Below are 21898 nucleotides of genomic sequence, written 5' to 3' on the forward strand. Positions count from 1 at the left end.
CCCATTTCAGTGTTTTGCAGTGTTAATCTTTTCGCCGGGTCATTGTCATGACCTAGATGACACGCATGTCATGACCTATAACTTATCTGATACATTGGCATTTTTGCTGAGTCATGCTCATGAGTATGACTTCTACCATGATCCTTTAGTGTTTCCTTCACTTAGTACCCACGTCCGAACCCATTTCAGTGTTTTGCAGTGTTAATCTTTTTCTCCGGGTCATTGTCATGACCTAGATGACACGCATGTCATGACCTATAACTTACGTTCGTCATACACTCCTGTCATACTATGCCAATTTTGGTACCTACCAAGTTAACGAAACGACCATGGGAGCACCAGGATGTAGGCGGCTGTTTCATGACCTGCATGACACGCATGTCATGATATTCATGTCATGACATATCATTTATGTTCGTCATATGATCTTGTCACAGTATGCCAAATTTGGTACATACCAAGTTAACGAAACGAAAAAAGATAGATAGATAGATAGATAGATAGATAGATAGATAGATAGATAGATAGATAGATAGATAGATAGATAGTATAACATTTATTAAAAATTTGTCGCAGTTTCACCCGAAAGGCGAAGCACCAATTGCGATAGCAAATTAGTAGAGAGCTATACGGAGAGAGCTATACGGAGGTTAGAAAATTCGCAGGCGCAAGTTGGAATATGCTAGCGCAAGACAGGGGTAATTGGAGATCGCAGGGAGAGGCCTTCGTCCTGCAGTGGACATAAATATAGGCTGATGATGATGATGATACGGAGTAAGGATAGTAGTTTTAGCAGCTATATAAACTTGGACATGCAGCAGCACAAGCAACGCGCAGAAATGTCGACGCCGCCGGCGTTTTGCCCCCGTTCGCACCGAACGCGCGTGGCGTGTTTATATATATACGCATTTAATGCCGCAGCTAAACGTCGCCTCCCCCCTCCCTCCCTCCCTCCCTCCCTCCCCCTCCCTCCCGTCTCCCCCCAGTCTTTCGCGCGACGGAAAAAGTTGCGTTTGCTTTCTATATATGGAAAGGAGGAAAGATACGCTTAATTCTGCAGCCCTTCAGGGAGCACGGCAGCGCTGAGCCGTGCTCCCTCAAGGGCTGCAGAAGATAGCGTCAACCTTTCCCTTTCCTCAAGAACCACTTATCATCATCATCATCATCATCATCATCATCATCATCATCATCATCAGGGAGCACGGCGCAGAACGCGCGTTTGCTCTCCGACGTGCGTTCGCTCCCCGTGAAAGCGCGCGTCCCTCACGCCCTTTCACTCGCACATACAGCGTCCGGAGCCCGGCGACGATTTCATCTCCATTGACGTCATACGGAACCTCACGGCGACGACGACGGCGACGACGACGGCAGAAATCTGCTTTGGAGTGTCCATATAATTGCTATCGCAATAAAATTACAGCCAGGTCCAGTGGGTGGGTCCCTCAGTCCAGGGCCCCACTGGCGATAGCGGCACGCCGGGCTTGGTCGAGAAGGGTCAATTGGTCCTCCCGCACCGTGCTGGCTTGCCACACCTGCCATTGCCTACTGTTGGAGTTTTGCCCCAAAAGGGGTGATTGGATTTGATAGATAGATACATACTGTCAAAATAGCAAATGTTCGCCAAGAAATGCTTCGCATTTAAAACGTTGCGAGGCGAGAAAGTGGTAAAGACTTCCGACGCTGCTCGACGAGTGTCCCGTTCTGATCTCGTCGAAAACTTCCGAACCGCCCCCAGAGGCACTGGTAAGTTATATTCTAGGCACTGTAGCACTGGAAACAGTCACCAACGCCGCGCGCGTTCGGTGCGAACGCGGGCAAAACGCCGACGGCGTCGACAACGGTTCTGCGCGTTGCTGGTGCTGCTGCATGTCCAAGCTTATACAGCTAATAAATCTACTATCCTTTCTCCCTATAGCTCTCTACTAATTTGCTATTGCAATTGATGCTTTGCCTTTAACTGCGACATTTTTTTTTTGACGCAAAGCTTTTGGGGCAGCTTTTGAAGCTCCCCCTAAATCGGTGAAATAGCATGCCCGACGCAAAACACAATGGTAGCTTGCGTCTCGCGCATGCGCAGTGGCTTCGACGCTATTTCTTTGGGGCCCCTATTCTAAAACTCCCTCTTATCGGTAGAGTAGACTTTATACGGAACCTCACGGCGACGGCAGAAATGCGCCTGGAGTGTCCATATATTTGTTATCGGAATAAAAGGGTTATAACATGCAAAATGTCGTAAGTAGGCTTTTCCACACAGCAAACTTGTCCTAAGATGGCCGCATTCACGCTAAAGCCGAGACACAGACGTTTTAAATGCTTGGATCAGTGCCGGGAACGGAGGGCCGCGGCAGGCGGAATGATGTCCCCGAACGGCATATTGACGCTTTAATTCTAGCCGGAGGTCCGCCATCTTGGTTAGGTCGAAGGAGTTGTATTACGAAGCGCACTTGCAGGTTAAATTTGCATATCGTCCGCCGAGATACCGACCGACCCAGCCGCAGCAGCAACCACGGCAAACCCGGGAAGGTAGGCAAAGAAAGCGTCACTTTAATAAATAACGGGGGCATATGAAATGTCACTTATAAGTGGGCAGCTGCTTATACATAGAACAACCTGAGATACTATGAAAAGAACAGCGATTCGGACATGTTTCTATACACGGCTTCAACTAAATTAAAAGATTCACTTCAATTAAAACTACAAATAGTTTTTGCTTGGCTTCATTATCTGTTGGCTTCATATGATTATATTGATTAACAAAAATCGGGCCTCTCGGTTCCCCTTTTTCCAGTAAAAGACATCGCAAAATAAATGCAGTTCTTCATAGTGTGCTTATAAGTCTGATAGCTATTTACGGCAGTTGGAAAGGCTTCACTTTGTGCAGTGTTTGGAGGATGCTGCCTACACATCGCCAATAAATTACCCACGGTACTGAAGCCTGCTTATCATCCTTATGACGTCTGGCAAATTCTGTTACGCAATAATCTAGGCTATTGATGATTTAATTGTTGGATTGCCGGTTGGTCGTTCAGCATTCAAAGTTCATTGGAGGGTCGGAGAGCATAAGTTCTAAAGTTCATGATACCCAAAGCAGCCCAAAGCAGCCCAAAGCTTCAACTTCCGCATGTGACTGTCGCAGAGGCATGCGAGGGGACTACCTCTAGTAAACTTAAAGATTTCAATTTATATTTGTGCCTCACCCACACAAAATTTGTATGAAATGTCTGTGCGCTGCCTATATATTTATGTTATCTTGTATTTGGGTTGAGAATGTTCGCTAACAGAACAGAAAGCGCCTGGAAAATGTATTAAGAAGAGCCGGGAAGAACCTTCGATACAGCAGCCGTCTGCTAAACGAAACCACATTTTTACAGTCAAATTGCACTTTCAATATCATTAAAAAACTTCAAAAGCTACATTTATAATAGAAAACTAGGTTTAAAATGAAAATATTGCTTTTTTGTTTTTGTTGTGTGAGCGTTGTACGAAACCGAGGTTAGTGGCGCAATGCACTGGCTTATTGCGTTCGCCCTTCCATGTTTAATCGCTATCGATACTCAGTGTGTTTTTTTTTTTTCTGCGCCCGTTTCCACAAGGTCCATTGCAGGCTACACTTCCTGAGGCCTGAGATCTGCGATGTTGTAAGAAATTTGCCACGGTTGGCGAGACAGCAGCCTCATAGTTTTGGACGCACCAGACGCTCGCATGTTGTCTCATCCAAGCGAGGATCGGGGTGGAGCTCGCAACGGGGAGGCCATGGAGAACACCAGCCGAGACGACGAGTCATGCGAGGGCGAGCAACCCCCGAGTCCGCCGACCAACGGGGAAGTGGCCAAAGAGGAAGTCGGTGACGACGCCGAGCACGTTAACAGGTGGGCTTGTGCGGAGCCGGGCTTGATTTCGACGAACTTTGGGCGCCAAATCGCCAGCGGCAAATAGTCGGCAGCACTACGACATCGCACGCTGCGACTGATCATCTCTTGGCGGCGTGGTCGCGCGCGTTTCGGCGTGTTGCTCACCTTGGCTTCTGGTTGGACCATGTGTATCTTCGTCGTGTGATTAAGGATGAGACGCCTTTTAAGGCGCGCAAGACCGTTGGCCGCAATGCTGTTGCTTGTCGTCCGAGGCCGTAATTGGGTTAAAACCGCCAGCGACACTGTTCGCTGGATCATGTGCACATTGCTCAAATCGCCCTCCCAGCGATTGCTCTTCCTCTCATCTCTAGCAGCGTTTTACGGTTAACTGTTGGGTTAGAAAGCTTTGTTCTCTTGTGTATGAGCTGGCGGGCGTGCATCATTGCCTCGTCAAAATATGAGCTCATTGTAATACTGAATCGCAAAGCATTCGTGGCCTGCCCGGGAGCTCGGATCTTCCGTTGTTTGCATCGTTATCTGGCTTTACGATTCTTGCTGATGCGCATGACTGCCTCCCCTAGTCTTGTATCGCGGTTTGCCCGCACAGCGCTTGAGCTGATATGTTCTGAGGTATGTCATTGGTTGGGGGCGTGCTTGATGTGTATTATGAACTTTGTAAAGGTTTAGTTCTGGTAGATAGCTCCTGAATGTAAATGAAAAGTGTATTATTCCATCTGTAACGTACAATTTGTGTATGACCTAACCAGCAAGAGCTCTGTCAATGAACTAGCAGTAATATTTGCTTCACCTGCTGGTAGAGCTTCTATTGGAACATTGGTGCTGTCTTGTTGGGGATGTTATCAAGCCACAATCAGAGCTTGATGCCCACACGCATGGCAAAGATGCATATGTCTTTCATGTGTATAGTTAGTGTAGCTTTCCCTGACTTGATCATTTCAGTGCATGCCTTGTGCTTCCGAGTATGTGCTTGAAATGGGAGCAGTGTACAAACAACAATTAACATAGATGGTGTAGTGCATTACATCAGTGGAACAGAAATGTTAGCAACACATTCGAGTAGGGAGCGGGTAATCAACACTTTAGTGTAATCTCACGAGGGCTAGGCATTCTGAGCAGTTGTTTTTCATTGCAGCCGCCTTAAAATGCAGTTTCCAGTTCCACCCACCTTGCTTGTCACTTGCTGCCAGGTCCCATATTGCTATAACTGGTGCATGTTTCATTGCATCCTGCATGTATGATGCTACTGAGAATAAAAAAGGCCCTGTGATGGCCGCATTCCAATTGTATTGGATTGGATTCTTGGGTTTTATGTGCTAAAACTGCAATTTGATTATGAGGCACACTGTAGTGGGGGCATTCCGGATTGATTTTGACCACCAGGGGGTCTTTAATGCACCCCCAATGCACGGGACACAGGCGTTTTTGCATTTTGCCTCCATCAAGACGAAGCCATGCCGGCTGGGATTTGATTCCGTGAGCTCGTGCTTAGCAGCGCAACACTATAGCCGCTAAGCCACCACAGCGGGTCTGCATTCCGATGTGAGTGGAATGCAAAATCACTTGCGTACCATGCATTAGGTGCACGTTAAAGTTAACTCCAGGGGGTCAAAATTAATCCGGGGTTCCCTACTACGATGTGCCTCATTATCAGATCGTGGTTTTACCATATAAAAACCCATAATTTAATTAATTCAATAAAAAGGTCAGGTTCTCTTGTTTATTTCTAATGCACAGATGCAATAATCTTGAGCATTTACCTCTGGTCATCTCCATTTTGTGCTATTTATTGGGTAAATGTCTGCGTACCTGTGGCATGTGCCTGCTGTTTATGTGCTTGTGGAGATGTTTTGTGCAGGTACACGGGCTTTTGGGAGCATTTTCTGCATTGTGTCTAGCATCTCTCGACTGTTCATAGTTGCATTTCACAGCTGCGCATGCCATTCCTGAGGATTATAATTGACCAGAATCGCAGTTATTACTGTCACCTGCAGTTTGCCATCATTCCCCTTTTGACATCAAAATGAAGCAATATCTCCTGATTTTATTACAGTGACATTACTTTTCAATGCATCTTTTAGTTTGTGCAGTGCTTAACCTTGCTTGCTCCTGTTCTTGCTATTTCTTGCTACCTCTTTGGCTATTGCACTTCCTCTTGCTTACATCTGCTCCTTACTTTTTTTCGCTTGTAAAGATGGCACTGCTTTTGTGTAACATATAGGATTAACACAGGGTTCACATTTATTGCACAACCCTTTATGTTCAAAATGGGCTGTGCATTCATGATAGCATACACTTTATGGGAGTTTTGCTGTTTTAAAGCATGTCTTTTCTTTGTAACATAACAGTGTTATTAATTTGGGAAGCTTTAAAAATAGTTCACTCGCAGTTGGTGAACACCTTACACCCTGTGTGCCGAAGGACCCACGCGGAGCTTGAGTTCTAGACTTGCGCAGTGTCCCAAGGTTGCTTCAGCATATGCATACTGCTTTCAAATTTCTATTCCTAAAGCTCTCACACAGATGTTTGTGCACATTTCATGAAGTGATGTTACCAAGAGGCTTCGGTGCCTTCATTATATCTTCTCTGGGGAAATTTCTTGCAGTGCATTAAATCAAACGAGCAAAGAGAAAAGTGGCCAAGACGCAGAAGGGGACAACGACTTAAAAGTGAGTGCTTTTGAAGTCTTATTGCAGATGTCTGCTCTGGAATTTGGTGTTGCATGGTGTTGGGGCTCGGGGTAGCGTTTAGGCCGGTGATCCTTCAGCCATAAGGATGAGTACGTCCGGGAGTAAGAGCGAGAGATATTCTACATATTTACAGTGGCTCCAAATATGGAAGCCCACTCTATGGGGCAGCACCTTGCATGTCTCAGCTCACCATATGTCTGAGCACATATCAGAACACGTCAGGATACACCACTGCATCCAAGGTGCCCGCTTATAAAAAAGTCGGTCTTCCCTAGGTGACGACCCGACTAAGGAATCTGATGACCTTGGTGCGGCCAAACAGAGAGGTCGTATTGTTCACAGAACTCCGCCTCTAATATCCAACTTTCGAAGCAAGGACGAGGCAATCTGGAAACAGGGGGTCCGCACTCCCGCCACGAAAATCGTCAACTTGGTTTCTTGCACTATGTGACAGTCATCGTGCCAGGGTTGGAAGAGTGGCCTTCGCACTGGTCCCCGCTTCCACGAAGGGTGGCAGTTGAGGTCGCTTCTAAGTGAGCTTCTTTGTCATCGCGTCACAGCCGGTGTCGATCCGCGTTGCCAGGTAGGCGGCCGCTGATGAAGGGTGTGGCTTAGGGGGAAGCACCCAAAGAATGTGCACTGCCGATTTGGGCCGCATATTTGTCTGTCACAGTCGGTGTCGGGCACTGTCGCCGTCCGGGCGACGCTGATGAAAGGGGCTGCCTCGATGGAAACAACCAAAGAATGCGCCCTGCCGATTTGAGACGCCACAATGGCCACCAATCTTTAAAAACAGACTTGACCCGCCGTGGTGACTTAGCGACTATCGCGTTGTGCTGTTAAGCACAAGGTCATGGGTTCCCGCCTGCAGGAGCCGCATTTCGATGGGGGCAAAATGCAAAAACGCTTGTGTACTGTACATTGGGTGCATGTTGAAGAACCCCAGTTAGTCGAAATTGATGCGGAGTCCCCCAATATGGCATGCCTCATAATTAGATTGTCGTTTTGGCACGTAAAACCCAAGAATTTAATTTTTTTAATTCATTGTTTTCATTGCCCTGCAATGCAGCCTGTTCATTGCTGTGCACGGGATATGCCCTTGCACTAAAAAAGCTCAGATTGTATTTACTTATCTAGGTCATTCATTCTCTGTGAATCATGTGGTAGACTATGCTTTTGATCTTCAAAGATTAACTGCAAACTGCATGTCCCTGGCCCTGCAGGGCCTTTCCATGTCAAAGCTTCAGGATATCAAGAAGGCAATGGAAATGCTTAACCTGAATGTTCTACATGATGGTCCCGCAAAGACTCCCGAGGAAGCCCTGCATAAGCACTACCAGTTCTGGAGCACCCAGCCTGTGCCCAGGATAGGTGAGTGTAGCCCTTGGGCCAGTGGTCTTTGTAGCAATCAGCCAGCTTTTCCTGCAGTGTCATTTATGCATTTGCCTTGCCACATCTACAATCAGTGCAGCTATGTTTGTTAGTGACAGCATGCGATAATCTTCATGAATTTTTATTTCTTGAAAAGAGTCAAGTTTCTTACCATTCTGTATATATAATAGGATGTGTTTATTGTAGTTGGTGCACAAGAAACACGTTTAATATTGTCTTAAGAAATCTCTTCGGTACTGAGTAACATGTACGATATATTGAGCAACTTGTTTAATCCCACGTGGCCCTATGTATCATTTTTGAGATGCTCAATTTGGTGCTTTCAAACTCTATTTAAGCGCAGGAAGGTAACGCAAAGTCCATAGTAGGATGTTTTTATACACTGGAGTAAGTTTTCAGTTGTGGGTAGTTCAGGAAACTGATTAATAATATTTACTTTATCAATTATTTACTCTAATTAGAGTAATTATTAAAGTAAATTTACTTTAATTGATTTTTTTATTTTGTGGTAATAACTTGATTATTAGAAGGTCTTCTTTCATGTTGCACCAAAACCCCAACCTCGGTCTGTCAGTGTGACAGTACTCATTTCAAAATGTATTTTTATATTTGAGTCGTCGTGGCTCAGTACAAGTTCCTGAAGCTTGCCAAATTCATTGTTTGAAGCTCTTTCATATTACAATGTTGTGTATCTTTGCCAACAAAAACTTTACTGGACCTGAGCAGATGTCAAAATACATGCCAAGTGAGGTGAATGCGTGAACTTGAAGATGGCGTCGGCAGCCACTCTTCGTTCTTGAATTTTTTTATGCTTACCAAGCCTTGTGGTAAGAGTGGCTTTTTAGTGCTATTGCAGAAAAGTAATTTGTTAATACTGCTCAACTTACTTTTCTCTTTGGTGTCCTCTAAAGTTCATGTTCGCATAAGCGGTACTATAGCAGAATAGTTGATTAGACTGTTGGCGCAGACTTGTTTGTACTGTACTACTCAATTGCCCAGCCTCATTTAGCATCAGCATGTTTATGTTCTGTTTCTTTAATATGGTTAGCCTTCATCTGGTATTCATTAGAAAGCATCATCATCTAGCTGCAGTCAGTAAATTTGCTGCTATGTCATACAACTTAGTTATTAATGTGACTTTTTATTTCCATTTCTCAATACACATAGAAGTTGAAAATCAGATATGGAACTCCATGTCTGTAAAAAAAAAGGGGGGGGGGGGCTAATTCGGCAATGCGCTTGATTTATTCGTTCATATAGGTGTTCACATTGTGAAAAATGTAGCTATAATGCCAAAGTTTGGTTAGTCATCACAAGGGCAGAGGCCTCACTTACTTACTCAAGGCTAAGAGATGCATATAGTGGGCCACAAAAGCTTTATGGGACACAGGATTTTCGAAAAAGCTGATTTCTCGCGAAGCCTTGGCAGATAGCCTCAAATTTAAAGTTTCAGTCTGTAGTACCATTTGCAACATACACAGTGATCAATTAAATTAGAAGCACCAAGCCTTAAAGGGTCCCTGAAACACCCCTCGGGCTTAGTGAAATAACATAGTCCGCGGGTAGCATACGCTGCTGTGAACGTCTCAGCCAAGTTTTGCTGTTGTGCGTGGTGCGTGGAGCTCGCAAGCAGAGCGCAAAGTTAACTTTTTCTCAAACGATTTCATTTCAACAGAGGCCATGATCATCATTCTCTTCCATGTGCTTTATTACGTAATAAAGCACATTCCAATATGCGGCTGCTATTGGTCTCTGGGGTCGCTTACACTGTGGCCGCCGCGGGGTGCCGCCACGAGTCCACTGGCTAAGCACACTGCGGCTCGCTGAGGACAACCGCGTTGCGCTTACGTTTAGCGCGTCGTAGGCACCAAAATCGGAAGTCGTGGCGTCTACGTTTACATCCAAAATGAAATTTGAACTGTGCGCCACGGTGACGTTTCGAAGGCGGAGCGTTGTGGCCCCGCCCCACTCTGCTGTAGCCGTCGTAGTGCAAGGTATTGAAGAAGGAAGGGGGAGCACAGCGGAGGCCTTGTTTGATTACTAATAACATCGCTTCTGCTGAACGCATTGAAGTACTTTTTGCAGCAAAGTATTTCTGAAATAGCCTATTTTCACTTCAAATGTCTTTCTCCACTTTGATAAAAAGAGGTTCAGGGCCCCTTTAACAGAACAAAAACTCACATTTGTCAAGGAACCTATTTTACGCAAACTTTTGTGGCCGACTGTACAACCTTTTGCAAAGCAGTAAAGGCCGGTTGCCCATTACTGGCAATGGCCAACTGGCCTTTACCTTTTTGTGATTGGCTGCACATATTCATTGAATGCCCACACTGGGGATGACTGTGGCAGACTGAAGTAGTCACTGGTTGCTAAATTGCCACGTAGCATATTTGAACAGCTGAATAACTGGCACATCTCACTTCTAGTATAATTGCAGGATGACATTTGGCATAGCGTAAAAATTTTCAAGCATTTGGAGGAGGAGGTGAAAACGAGAAATGCAATTTTTTTGCAGATGAATTATTCTAGTCCTATTTTGTACTTTGATATATTACAGTTGCACGGTGAACTGTTGGCATAAGCCGACTTACATAGTAATTCTGAAAAAAAAAAAAAATATCACCTGCACGCTGCATCAACATTGATAGACAAGCATGGAACTGATTGGTTGACGCCACTACTTTACAATTAGCCATTTGCAAGTTAGAAACTGTACGATAAGAATGCAAGGGCTTGCATAGTTCACGAAAAGTTTTTTTTTTTTTTTTTTTTCACTCGGCTGTGAAGATGCACTGGGCTTCATTTTGTGGCTCATCGCCCTACCAGTGGTTCTGGTCTAGGAAGGTGCAACAAACTTTTTATTCTTGTGCTGCAGATGAAAAGTTAAGTGCCAATAATGTCAATGAGCCAATTGAGGCCAGCAAACCAGTTGAAGAGATACGGGAACAGCCATACTCCTTGCCAGCTGACTTCACCTGGGACACTCTGGACATCAACAACCCAGACATAGTGAGGATTGTGGTCCATTTTATATTGTGCTGCTTTATTAAAACCAACCATATGAAGCCAACAGATAAAGAAGCCAAGGATATTGTAGGGGAAGTTATTTGTAGTTCTAATTGAAGTGTAGAAATGATAAATTTGCTTCATTATCTGTTGGCTTCATATGGTTGTGTTTAACAAAAGTTGTGCCCCTCGATCCTACTTCTTGTTCGTTTTATTATAAACAGCAGTTCCTGGCATGTGTTTGTTAAGCATAAAACATTTTAGGCACTATTGTGATTGTCATTTCAAGCTTTAAATTTATTAACATAAATATTCATAATACTTAGATCAAAGATTATGCATCTTCAGAAGGTCCAAAGGCAAGTACGTACTGCGAGAGGGCTTCCTATCTGAATTTGACGAAGCAAATATTTATTGTGCACAGCAATGAACTGAGGTTAGCAAAATAATCTGTTTTTCAAAACAATACATGTAGTTAGAAAAATGCACAGTCAAGAACATCAACTGGAACACATTTATTTCAAGAAAATAATATTTATGCTTAGTAGAGCGATGAAAGCAGATACGTTTTTAGAGACTCATCTAAAACTGCCCAACTGCAAGATTCTTTAAGTGAGACTTTTGATTGTTTCAGATGAAGATGGCACTGATACAGACAGTCTGTTTTCTGTAATTTGTAGCGATGTTTGGCAGGAGATTGTTATTTGGTTAAGCAAAACTTGTTCTACAGTAGAACCCCATTCACATGTTTTTCAAGGTTCTGTGGAAGATAAACCTAACACTCAGGAAGGCCCCAAATCGCCACAGCAACACCATAAACCTGTCTGAATGGCTGCTAGTACAGTTGTTAGATGTCTCGGTGCTCGTATTGTGACCTGATAAGGTGCGTGCCCACGTGTGTAATTAAGGGACACATACTATGTCTTGCGACAGTAACCCCCTTCCACTACCCGCCGTGGTTGCTTAGTGGCTATGGTGTTCGGCTGCTAAGCACGAGGTTGCGGGATCAAATCCTGGCCACGGCGGCCGCATTTCGATGGGGACGAAATGCGAAAGCACCCGTTTACTTGACCCGCCGTGGTTGCTCAGTGGCTATGGTGTTGGGCTGCTGAGCACGAGGTCGCGGGATCGAATCCCGGCCACGGCGGTCGCATTTCGATGGGGATGAAATGCGAAAACACCCGTGTACTTAGATTTAGGTGCACGTTAAAGAACCCCAGGTGGTCTAAATTTCCGGAGTCCCCCACTACGGCGTGCCTCATAATCAGAACTGGTTTTGGCACGTAAAACCCCATAATTTAATTTTAATTTTTACCCGTTTACTTAGAATAAGGTGCACGTTAAAGAACCCCAGGTGGTACAAAATATTCTGAAGTCCCCCACTACGGCATTCCTCATAATCAGATCGTGGTTTTGGCACGTAGAACCCCATAATTTAATTTTTAACCCCCTTCCACTCTTCATATGCTTCACAGCTAAACACGGCTGCATTGCGGCAAATCTAACTTTAGGGCATCGGCAAGATCTACAATTGCACCAAGACACGCTTATGAGGACTGATGATCGGGGTGGGTATACATTTATCTGTGGGTATACATTTATCATCTTGGTAGCAACATGCGGCAAGGAATTTGTCTCTGCACCACTAAATTTACGTGACAGCCGCATTCAAATGCAAGATGTGGGAACATTACAGATTGGCGGTGTATCAAGCGCAACATAATACATGGAAGTCAATGGGATTTAGGTCGGGACCACAAAAACGCGATGTAGCAGCCGGGAAAACGTAGCAATGAGGAACTTATCAATGAAACGTAGAGCGTACAGCATTTATGTGTACCATGTCTTTGTGTGTCATTGTCTTTTCGTGCGCTATAAGCTTCAGTACATGTACAATCGATTAGTTGTATTTGAGGGGCCTCTCTGCTGTTTCGTTTGGATACCAAAACTTGTTCATGCTGACAGGTCGCTAGCAGTTTTCACTTTGTCACTTAGGCAAAAGCTTTGTTAGCACCGACATTGACTTGATTGCTGTCATTCCAGCAGGTCTGCTTAATGCTGGTGGGGATTATGTGATCCATGTTATTTTTACCATAATTCATGTTATTTTCTGTAACTCACCTGTTTCCTCCTTTTCCTTTATTGAATTGAAGTCACTCACTGTCTGATGTTGTTTGTTTTGCTTTCCTTTGCATAGCTCAAAGAACTGTACCAGCTACTCAATGAGAACTATGTAGAAGATGATGACAACATGTTCCGCTTTGACTATGCCCCTGAATTTCTCAAATGGTAAGCTGCTTTATCTAGGCACTAGGTTGACTTCCACATATTGTCTCTCTCTCTCTCTCTCTCTCTCTATATATATATATATATATATATATATATATTTGCTTTTACTGTGGCGTTGTAGTGCATGTTAAAGAACCCCAGGTGGTCAAAATTAATCCGGAGCCCTCCACTATGGCGTGCCTCATTATCAGAACTGGTTTTGGCACATAAAACCCCAGAAAGAAGAAGATGCTTTTACTGTGGAAGCATTTAAAACTACGACTTTTTTTCACACGTAAGAATTAAATAATATTGTGTGCAGTTCACCACTATTCTCATTTCTCAATTTTTCCTTTTTCTCGGCTCTTGCATTTCCCGGCTCTTAACGTTTTTTTTTTTTTTTTTACAGTGCCGTGGAAAACGTATCGGCGGGGTTGTACTGTGTTACAGTCGAGCCCACTTATAACAATATTCAAGTGCCACAAAAATTCCATTCTTATAACCGATAATTGTTATGTTGCGTAAAAAAAAAAAAAAAAAAAAGCTGTTGTGAGAAAACTATCATGGCGGGGAGGCCAGTGCCCCTCTCCACCACCTTCCTCCATCTGGCTGCTGATAGTGTTCACTCATTTAACTGTTTAACTCTGCTTCCTGCACGCTCTGATCATGTGTAACAAGTCGTGGCTGTCGGCGTTCAAGAATGGCACTGCTATACTAAAACCTCGTTAATTCGGATTTCACTGGACTGAAAAAATGTCCGAATTAACCGTATTTCGAATCATCGAAGGTATCATGAAAACAAACAAATGCTGTCTATGTCAACACGCTTTTATTTACTGAATGAATCAGCAGAACCCTGTTTCTATTTTGCACAAAAGCAGTGTGGAAGCAGTGTGGAGGCATTTTCGTCATCTCGTGACTGATTAGCGCTCGCGACTTTTCACAGCGCGGCCGCAGCGCGCATCTTTATCTGAGACACGCTTTTCGCTACTGCGCACTCGTCCCATTATTTTTTCTTCATGAGCGCTGAGCGCCGAGAACACAAAGCATGCACAAAGCTACGAGCAGCTGACGCACCTACACTGCCTAGGCTCTGCCCCCAATGCAGATCGCTTTCAAGATACGGCCTGCGCGTCTGTGCAGTACGCAGTTAATGCCAGAGTACAAAACCACCCTCTATCCCCCTCGGTGCCTCGAGCACAAAGGAAGAAAGCACGCTTACTCCCCGCTTTTCTTTCTTGCGCGCGTGAGATTTAGCCGCGGTCGTCGGTTCCCCTCATACGCTTTCACTCACATGTACAGCATACGGCGCGCGGCAACAGCATTATCGCGCTTGGACATTATACGGAACATCAGTGAGCCAAAAATCAATTTTAGGGCCCCAACGCGTCATAGACACCATCTTTATATAGCAAATACGGATCTCAAACGCCATGCTTTTGCTGGTGGAAGTTGAAAATACGTCATAGGTGTCGTTAATCCACAGTAGCCCTTATCGCATTAGATTAGGCAATGAATGTTGTAAGTATAGAAAAAGCCATGACCAGCAAAGTCCTTCACATTTGAATTTTGTAGGACAGTTAGCTAAGTTCATGCGTAGATTTAAGGAGCTTTGCCAGATGCAACAGCACTTGTGTACAGTAGAATCTCGTTGATATGATCTTCACGGGAACTGGAAAATAAAGCATATCATCTGAAAATCGTATCATGCAACGTATTATCCAGCTAAATTGCATTATCAGGAAAAGAAAAAAACCTATTACACAGAATCATATCAACGAGGTTCCACTGTATCCACATCATTCAACAAACATCATTTGCTCCTTGAACTTGCATGGCCAAAGTAGCAAAAGAGACGTGGACTGCAGACTGCTGTAAAAGTAGGGGTGTGCAAATATCAAGATCTTCGAACACGAATCGAATACAAGTACTTAGCTTCGAATATTGAATAATGATAGGCACATGGATTTATTAGAAAGTTTGGTAGTTTTGACATGTTGGAACATCGCAATTAGATTGTCATCGGTAAATTAATTATACTAGTAAGCCGTAATACTAAAATATTGCGTATTTGGCTCATGTTAGTAACTGGGAAAATTGAGTAATACCCTCAAAATGTCTGTCCTTGCCAACCTGTGCCTTATTATACCACATCAAGTGTCTGTAAACCCTGAGGCATTTGACCTTGTGCCTGCCATCACGCATCGCATTTGCTGCAGGATTAGGAGGGGGGCTGTAAAAGAGCACCCTCTGCAACCTTGCTGGCCTCAAATCAGTGTCTAAGCATGCTTTACAGGCGAAATTCTGCCAGCAGCACGAAATTATCACAAAATTCAGCACAAAATCCAACCCTTATTCTTAGATTAGATAGAAACAAATGCTAAGAACCGTGTTTGCTCCCCCACAGCCAGCAACCTATTCAATTTGATTCAAATGTTTATATCCTACCGAATGTTCGAATATGTTCAAATACTACCTAGTTTTGGAATAGAATATGAATATTAAAAATATAATATTTGAAATTTTCAAATTTTCGCACACCCCTCTCTATAAGCCCTTGTTGCCGTCTGACAGTGTTGGAAATTATACCTGGTTAACCCTCCTAGTAGTATGTCAACATTGCATCGGGCGAACTGCTGCAAGCTTTGTTCTCATGATTACACTTCTGTTTTGTTAAATGAGCTTGCCAAGCTGAGCCTGAGTATGCTTTGTGCAAAGTGATAGTGCAGATGCTAAGCAGCTCCCGTAAATTTTAGTGTGAACTAGATGCAGATGGAAGACACATAGGCACACATGGACGTCACTGTTTTGAAATGGTTTGTGCCTGCGAGACTTTCTACACCAGACCTACAATGGCACTGTTAGAGCTGACGCACCACATTGAAAAGAAAGACTAGATTCTATGAAACCAAAGTCAACAGGCCCATCTGCATCAACAGACACAACACAGATGTGCTTTTGATTTTACATCATTTGTTCCCCGCACTGTTGTATGTTATCTCTGGTGGTGTCACTTAGTGTTTGGTTTTTGTGTAAACATACTTTTCCCGCATCTGCGTTTATCTTTACGCTAAGGCTTACAATAATCTGGGTTACCAACCCACCCAAACTGCCACCCTTATGAAGCAGAAGGCAATTGTTACAGAGACTTTCTATAGGGGAACAACTTTGGCCTCGGCACTTTCTATTGGGGGGCTGCTTTCAGGACTCTTGCATGAATTATGTTTGACAAAACTAGTTAGTAAGCCTTGCATAGTTTTCCAGCTGTAGGAATAGTATTCCTAAATATTGAGCTGGAGAATTCTGTTATGTTTCAGTGCATGCATTTGTAACAGATCACATGGTAAGAAGTAATATTGAAAGCTGTGTGGCATGCTCTTTATTAAATACTAAAAGGAAACTCTTTCATTACCTTGAAATTCCGTAATCGTTGTTCTAGCTGCTTGAGCAAGCTCATCTGGTGATTTGTTCTTGGCATTCATAGGGCCCTACAGCCTCCTGGCTGGACTGCTGACTGGCATTGTGGTGTACGGGTTGTCAAGAGCAACAAGCTTGTGGGTTTCATCAGTGCTGTACCAGCCACAATACGCATCTACAACCAGTGAGTGGTAGCTGCACACAGCTATTTGGTTTCTTGACACATTGGGCTCTTCGAGAAACTTATTGGTCTCCATTTGTCATAAGAATAATCAAATCGCATCGAGCACACTGGTATCCTGCTGTGTTTTTCGACCTATCCATTTCTTTACAGTATAGAAGATAATTTTCCTTGAAAATAATGACAAAAAAGGCTAATGACAGTGTTGTAGACTCATTAAGGGGAGACGCGGGTCGAAAAGTCACAGTTTTCCGGAAAATTTTCGCTTTTTTTTTTTCGGTTGTATTGGCATCCTTGGACTTTATCTTTTACTTCTGAAAATATCAAGCTGAAGTTTGCGCGAGAAATTATCTAAAAATGCTTCCAAGTGGGCAGCGGTGACGTGAGAAATGCGCGAAAGTCGCCAAAAATGGCGTAGTTCGCGTCGTCCTGTCGCGAAAACAACGCGTTGGCCGCCATTTGCAATCGTGCACGCATGCTGCGAAGGCCGTCTTCTTCACAATCCATTAGTAGCCAGTCTCGTAGCTTCACGCAGAATAAACAAAAAACAAGAAAAACAACGCGTACGTCACGCGTTTCGAATATCGCGGCAAACAGCGCGAGGCCGCCATTGGACGGCGGTGCGCTCCCCCCCCCCCCCCCCCCCCCCTCCTATCTCTCCGGCAAAAGAGCGAAGCCTCGGACGCCGCGGTCGAGTTGTTCTGCGTTTCTCTGCATTTTTGTGTCATGGCAAGCCTCAAGAAGCGCAGTCTAGATAATCGAAAGTTCAGAACTCGCCACAAGTATCGAGGGAAACGGCGTCGGACGCTTCCCAAAGCGACAGCGAACGACGATGTCACCCCCGACCAACGCCCCGACGCTCGGACTTCGGATAGGCCTAACACCGACACCGAACACCGCGACAGTGGTTGTGAAATAGCCGCTGCCGTGGAATTCGTCAGTGCATCCCAAAGGAAGATTGGATTCTTCGAGAGTGAACGTAGACAAGTAGATGCTGCTACTGCCAACACGCTGCTTTGCGAAATCGATGCGCTGACGGCACTTGTGGCGGGTGCGCAATGCCCAACCTGCCGCGAACGGAAGCTCGGCGTCCGAGAGGCAGCTGGAAAGCGCAAAGGGCTTTCGGCATTCCTTGAACTGTGCTGTGAAATCCCGATTGCCCTGAATCTGCACTTTCGTTCACGCACACGTCGAGACGTACTACTTCGGCCGGGAACCAAGGGACGAGCGCTCGTTTCGACAGCGGCAGCTCGCGTGACAGCTTTGCTGTAAACGTGAAGGCAGTTCTGGCAGCACGCGCTATAGGCGCAGGCCATGACCAACTTTCACGATTTTGTGCGATTCTCGGTCTTCCGAGCCCGATGCATCACAAAACATTCAACGGCATTTCCAAGAAGCTCCATGGTGCGGCGATGACGGCAGTGAGCAAAAACTTGGACCAGGCAAGAAACATCACGAAGGACGCAGTCGGCGGCAGAGATGTGCCAGTCATGTTTGATGGCACCTGGCAGAAAAGAGGTCATAAAAGCCACAATGGAGTGGGCACAGTCGTGTCCCTGGACACGGGGCTCTGCCTCGATTTTGAAGTTCTTTCGAACTACTGCCATGCTTGCAGTATCCACAGGGACCTTGGGGAGGATGAAGAGGTATGGCGAGCTTTCCATCTTCCAGTTTGCGAAAAAAACACTGACTGCTCATCCCACGCAATGGAACCTGCGGCAGCTGTCAATATATGGCAGAGGACCTTGTCTTATGAAACTCCACTGCAATTCACCAGCTTCCTAAGTGATGGTGACAGCAAGGCCTACACTGCAGTCTGCGAGGCAAATGTGTACTGTGACACACACATTGACAAAGAAGAGTGCACTAACCACGTTGCAAAGCGCTTGGGAACTGCGCTACGGAAATTGGCAACACCACTGCCACGAGGCGAAAAACTGAAAGATGCAACAATAATGAAACTACAAACATACTACAAGATCGCCATCACGAGCAACAAGGACAGTGTTCGAAGTATGTACACTGCCATATGGGCATCGTATTTTCATTGCTGCTCTAGTGATGGTGCCAGTAGCCACAACTTTTGCCCCGCGGGACCAAATTCGTGGTGCAAGCACAAGCGTGCGGAAGCACTGGGGGAGCCTGCACCGCACCACACCCCACTGTTGACGAAGGCTCAAGGATTGGCAATTATGCCTATCTACAAGCGCCTTACAGAGGAGAAACTCCTTATTCGGTGTCTTCATGGCAAGACACAGAATGCAGCCGAATCGCTGAACAGCAAGATATGGCTGCTATGTCCAAAAACAAAGTTTGCCTCCAGAACAACTGTGGAGACAGCCACCGCTCTTGCTGTACTCTGGTACAATAAAGGCCACAGGGGCTTTGAAGAAGTGCTCGAAGGCATTGGAATTCTCCCCTCACGAGATCTGGCCACACATGGTGACCGCTGTGACGTCATGCGCATCAGGAAGATGAACCTGAAGCAAACTGCAGAAGCGAGGGCACACCGTCGCAACACAGCGAAGAGAGCTCGTGTCGAGGACACTGACCGCAAGAGCCGTGAAGGACCAAGCTATGGTGCGGGAGACTTCTAGACACTTGCAGTGCATTCAGTGCAAGCTGCTTTTCATTGTGCCCCAATTTGATGCAGAAAGAATGGTTTCCTAATAAATGCCAACTTTCCAAACTTTCGAACTTGTTTTTCTCATTTTTATTTTTTTTGACAATTTCACGTTTTCCGGGCAGCCTTTTAGACACTTATACTTATTGTATAGTAACGAAACTTGGCACACATATTCTTCAACACATGCAGAATGCAAATATCTATTTGAAATTGTAATGCCTACCAGCATTAGTTGTGAAAATATTAGGTTATTGTTTCAAGGGAGATTGAAAATAATTAGTCATTCAATACAATTTTTTTTTCTTGGTTCCAATATTTCTGTGACATATCTGGATAGATATTTGCACTTCACAATCTACCAAGAGTCAAATAAGATCAGACACAATGCTTTCACTGAAAGTTAAGTACATAAAAGAGCACCCGCAAAAAATGTAACTTTTTGCTATTGTGCATGGCATAACTCAATAACTATAGCAGCTATACAAAAAATGATTGCATATTTGAAATCTGCATGAAAAACTATACCAATAACAAAATTTTCAAGTGTCTATGACTAGAAATAAAAAAAAAGTTTTTTCGAGGAGCGTCTCCCCTTAATGTGGTATGAGTTTAATTGTGTCTAAAAGTATCAGTTTCACCTGTGCATCTTAAACAGTGTTCTTATTTGAACTTTGCCCATCATGCTGGGCTTGCATAATGCAAGTGTATACGAGGGGGTACCCAAAAGTGACCGGAATAATTTTTTCAAAGCTATGTATTTATTTATTTTGTACAAAACAACCTTATTGCCTTCAAAGTGCTCTCCATTACACTTAATACATTTGTCCAATCTGCGATTCCATTCTTCGAAACATTTTTCGAACTCGTCTGTTTTATGGCTGATAACTCCTTTCTTGTTTTTTCCTTCACCTCTTCTAAGTCGTGAAATCGCAGTCCTTTCATGTTCTTCTTCATTCGAGGATGCAAAAAAAAGAAAGTCCCACAGAGTGAGGTCAGGTAAGTAAGAGCGTGGGGCATGGGGAGTCATGCGATTTTTTTGGCAAAAACTGGCGCAGTGAGATGGCTGCATGGCTGGTGCATTGTTGTGGTGGAAGAACCAGTCCCCCGACTTCCACAAACCAGGCCTTTGCACAATGTTACGCAATCGCTTCAGTACTTCTAAAGAAAAAGCTCAAATAGCCATGACTCCCTTAACTCACGCCTCTTACTCACCTGACCTCGGTTCGAGCAACTTTTTGTTTTTTTTGTTTCCTCAAATAAAGAAGAACATGAAAGGACTGCAATTTCACGACGTAGAAGAGGTGAAGGAAAAAAATGAGAAAGGAGCTATCAGCCATAAAAACAGACGAGTTGGAAAATTTTTTGAAGAATGGAATCGCAGATTGGACAGATGTATTAAGTGTAAACGAGAGTACAGTGGAATCTCGATATACGATCACTGCTAATACGAATTTCCGGATGATACGAATTTTTCTGTGGTCCCGGCCGAGCCCCATTACTTTGCAACGTGCTAGATAACAGTTGTTACGAATCGATTTTCGACCAACGTCGGTTGATACGAATAAACGCCACCCCACCGACGGCCGCGAAAGAGAACAGCGCGCAGTCACGCGCTTTCTCCTTTTCTCTTTTGGTGCGGAGGTGTGGACGCGGCGCCGAACAGCGCGGAGGCCGCGATTGGGCGCGAAGAGTTTGACGCGGTGGCGCTTTTCTTGCTTTTGCGCTTTTCCCCACGCAGGCGTGGGGAAGTGCGGTCTATCGCTACAACGGAAACTGAGCAGTGTAAGCACAGCGCATACAAAGGTCAGAGCCTTGTGGAGATCGCTTTCAAGATATGGTGCGCGCGACAACCCCAACAGCCGGCGCAGGCGCAAAGTATAGGAACGCATTTGTTGACAGAGTAGAAGCCGCCCCCCCTCTCCCTCCTTCCCTCCCTCCTGCGCTGCCTTCCCACTTTGCTCCTTTCGCATGGGAGATTGCGTCGCCAGTTACCCTTGCACCCTGGTTGCAAGATACGCATTGAGTGCCCCAGAGCACAGCGTCGCCCCCCCCCCCCCCCTCCCATACCCCCCCCCCTGGCCTTTCGCGCGACAGAAGCTGGGCCGGGCTCGACTGGCGCGCCCGGCCGTGACGGAAGTCGCGTTTGCTCTCCGCTGTGCGTTCGCTCTCCGTGCGTGAAGGCACGCGTCGACGATTTTATCGCCCTTGGACTCATGCTCCACGTCTCATGCTCCTCCTCTGCATCGCCCTCGTTGATCTCCTCTCCCGTCGGTGGGCGCACCTTGTTGAGAAGCATGCTCGCTACCGCCCTTGTCGGCGAGATTTTCCAGCGGAAGCCGCATTATACAGTAGAACCCCGCTGTTACGTTTTTCACGGGACCGTAAAAAAAAAAAAACGTAAGAGCCGGGAAACGCAAGAGCCAGGAAACAGGAAAAATTGAGCAATGGG

At 45.1% G+C, this 21898-nt stretch overlaps 2 protein-coding genes across 3 annotated transcripts in view; both read left to right on the top strand.

Annotated features, from left to right (window-relative positions):
* Positions 1-3548: 3548 nt before the first annotated feature.
* The window catches only part of LOC119443109 (glycylpeptide N-tetradecanoyltransferase 2), a 64008-nt gene continuing 45658 nt past the window's right edge, over positions 3549-21898 (top strand). The window contains exons 1-6 of one of the 2 annotated variants that reach the window (XM_037708260.2): positions 3549-3869; positions 6475-6538; positions 7783-7930; positions 10827-10960; positions 13155-13246; positions 16710-16826. In XM_037708260.2, the coding sequence (XP_037564188.1) occupies positions 3703-3869; positions 6475-6538; positions 7783-7930; positions 10827-10960; positions 13155-13246; positions 16710-16826 (722 nt within the window). In that variant the 5' untranslated portion in view covers positions 3549-3702. The remainder of the gene's footprint in view (positions 3870-6474; positions 6539-7782; positions 7931-10826; positions 10961-13154; positions 13247-16709; positions 16827-21898) is intronic. The other variant, XM_037708261.2, reaches the window with a different exon arrangement.
* On the top strand, positions 17245-19853 carry LOC119443110 (uncharacterized). The gene has a single exon (XM_037708262.2). The coding sequence runs from the start codon at positions 18185-18187 to the stop codon at positions 19418-19420; it is 1236 nt and encodes a 411-aa protein (XP_037564190.1). The 5' UTR covers positions 17245-18184; the 3' UTR covers positions 19421-19853.

Source organism: Dermacentor silvarum, chromosome 2 (assembly GCF_013339745.2).
Source record: "Dermacentor silvarum isolate Dsil-2018 chromosome 2, BIME_Dsil_1.4, whole genome shotgun sequence".
NCBI lineage: Eukaryota > Metazoa > Arthropoda > Arachnida > Ixodida > Ixodidae > Dermacentor > Dermacentor silvarum.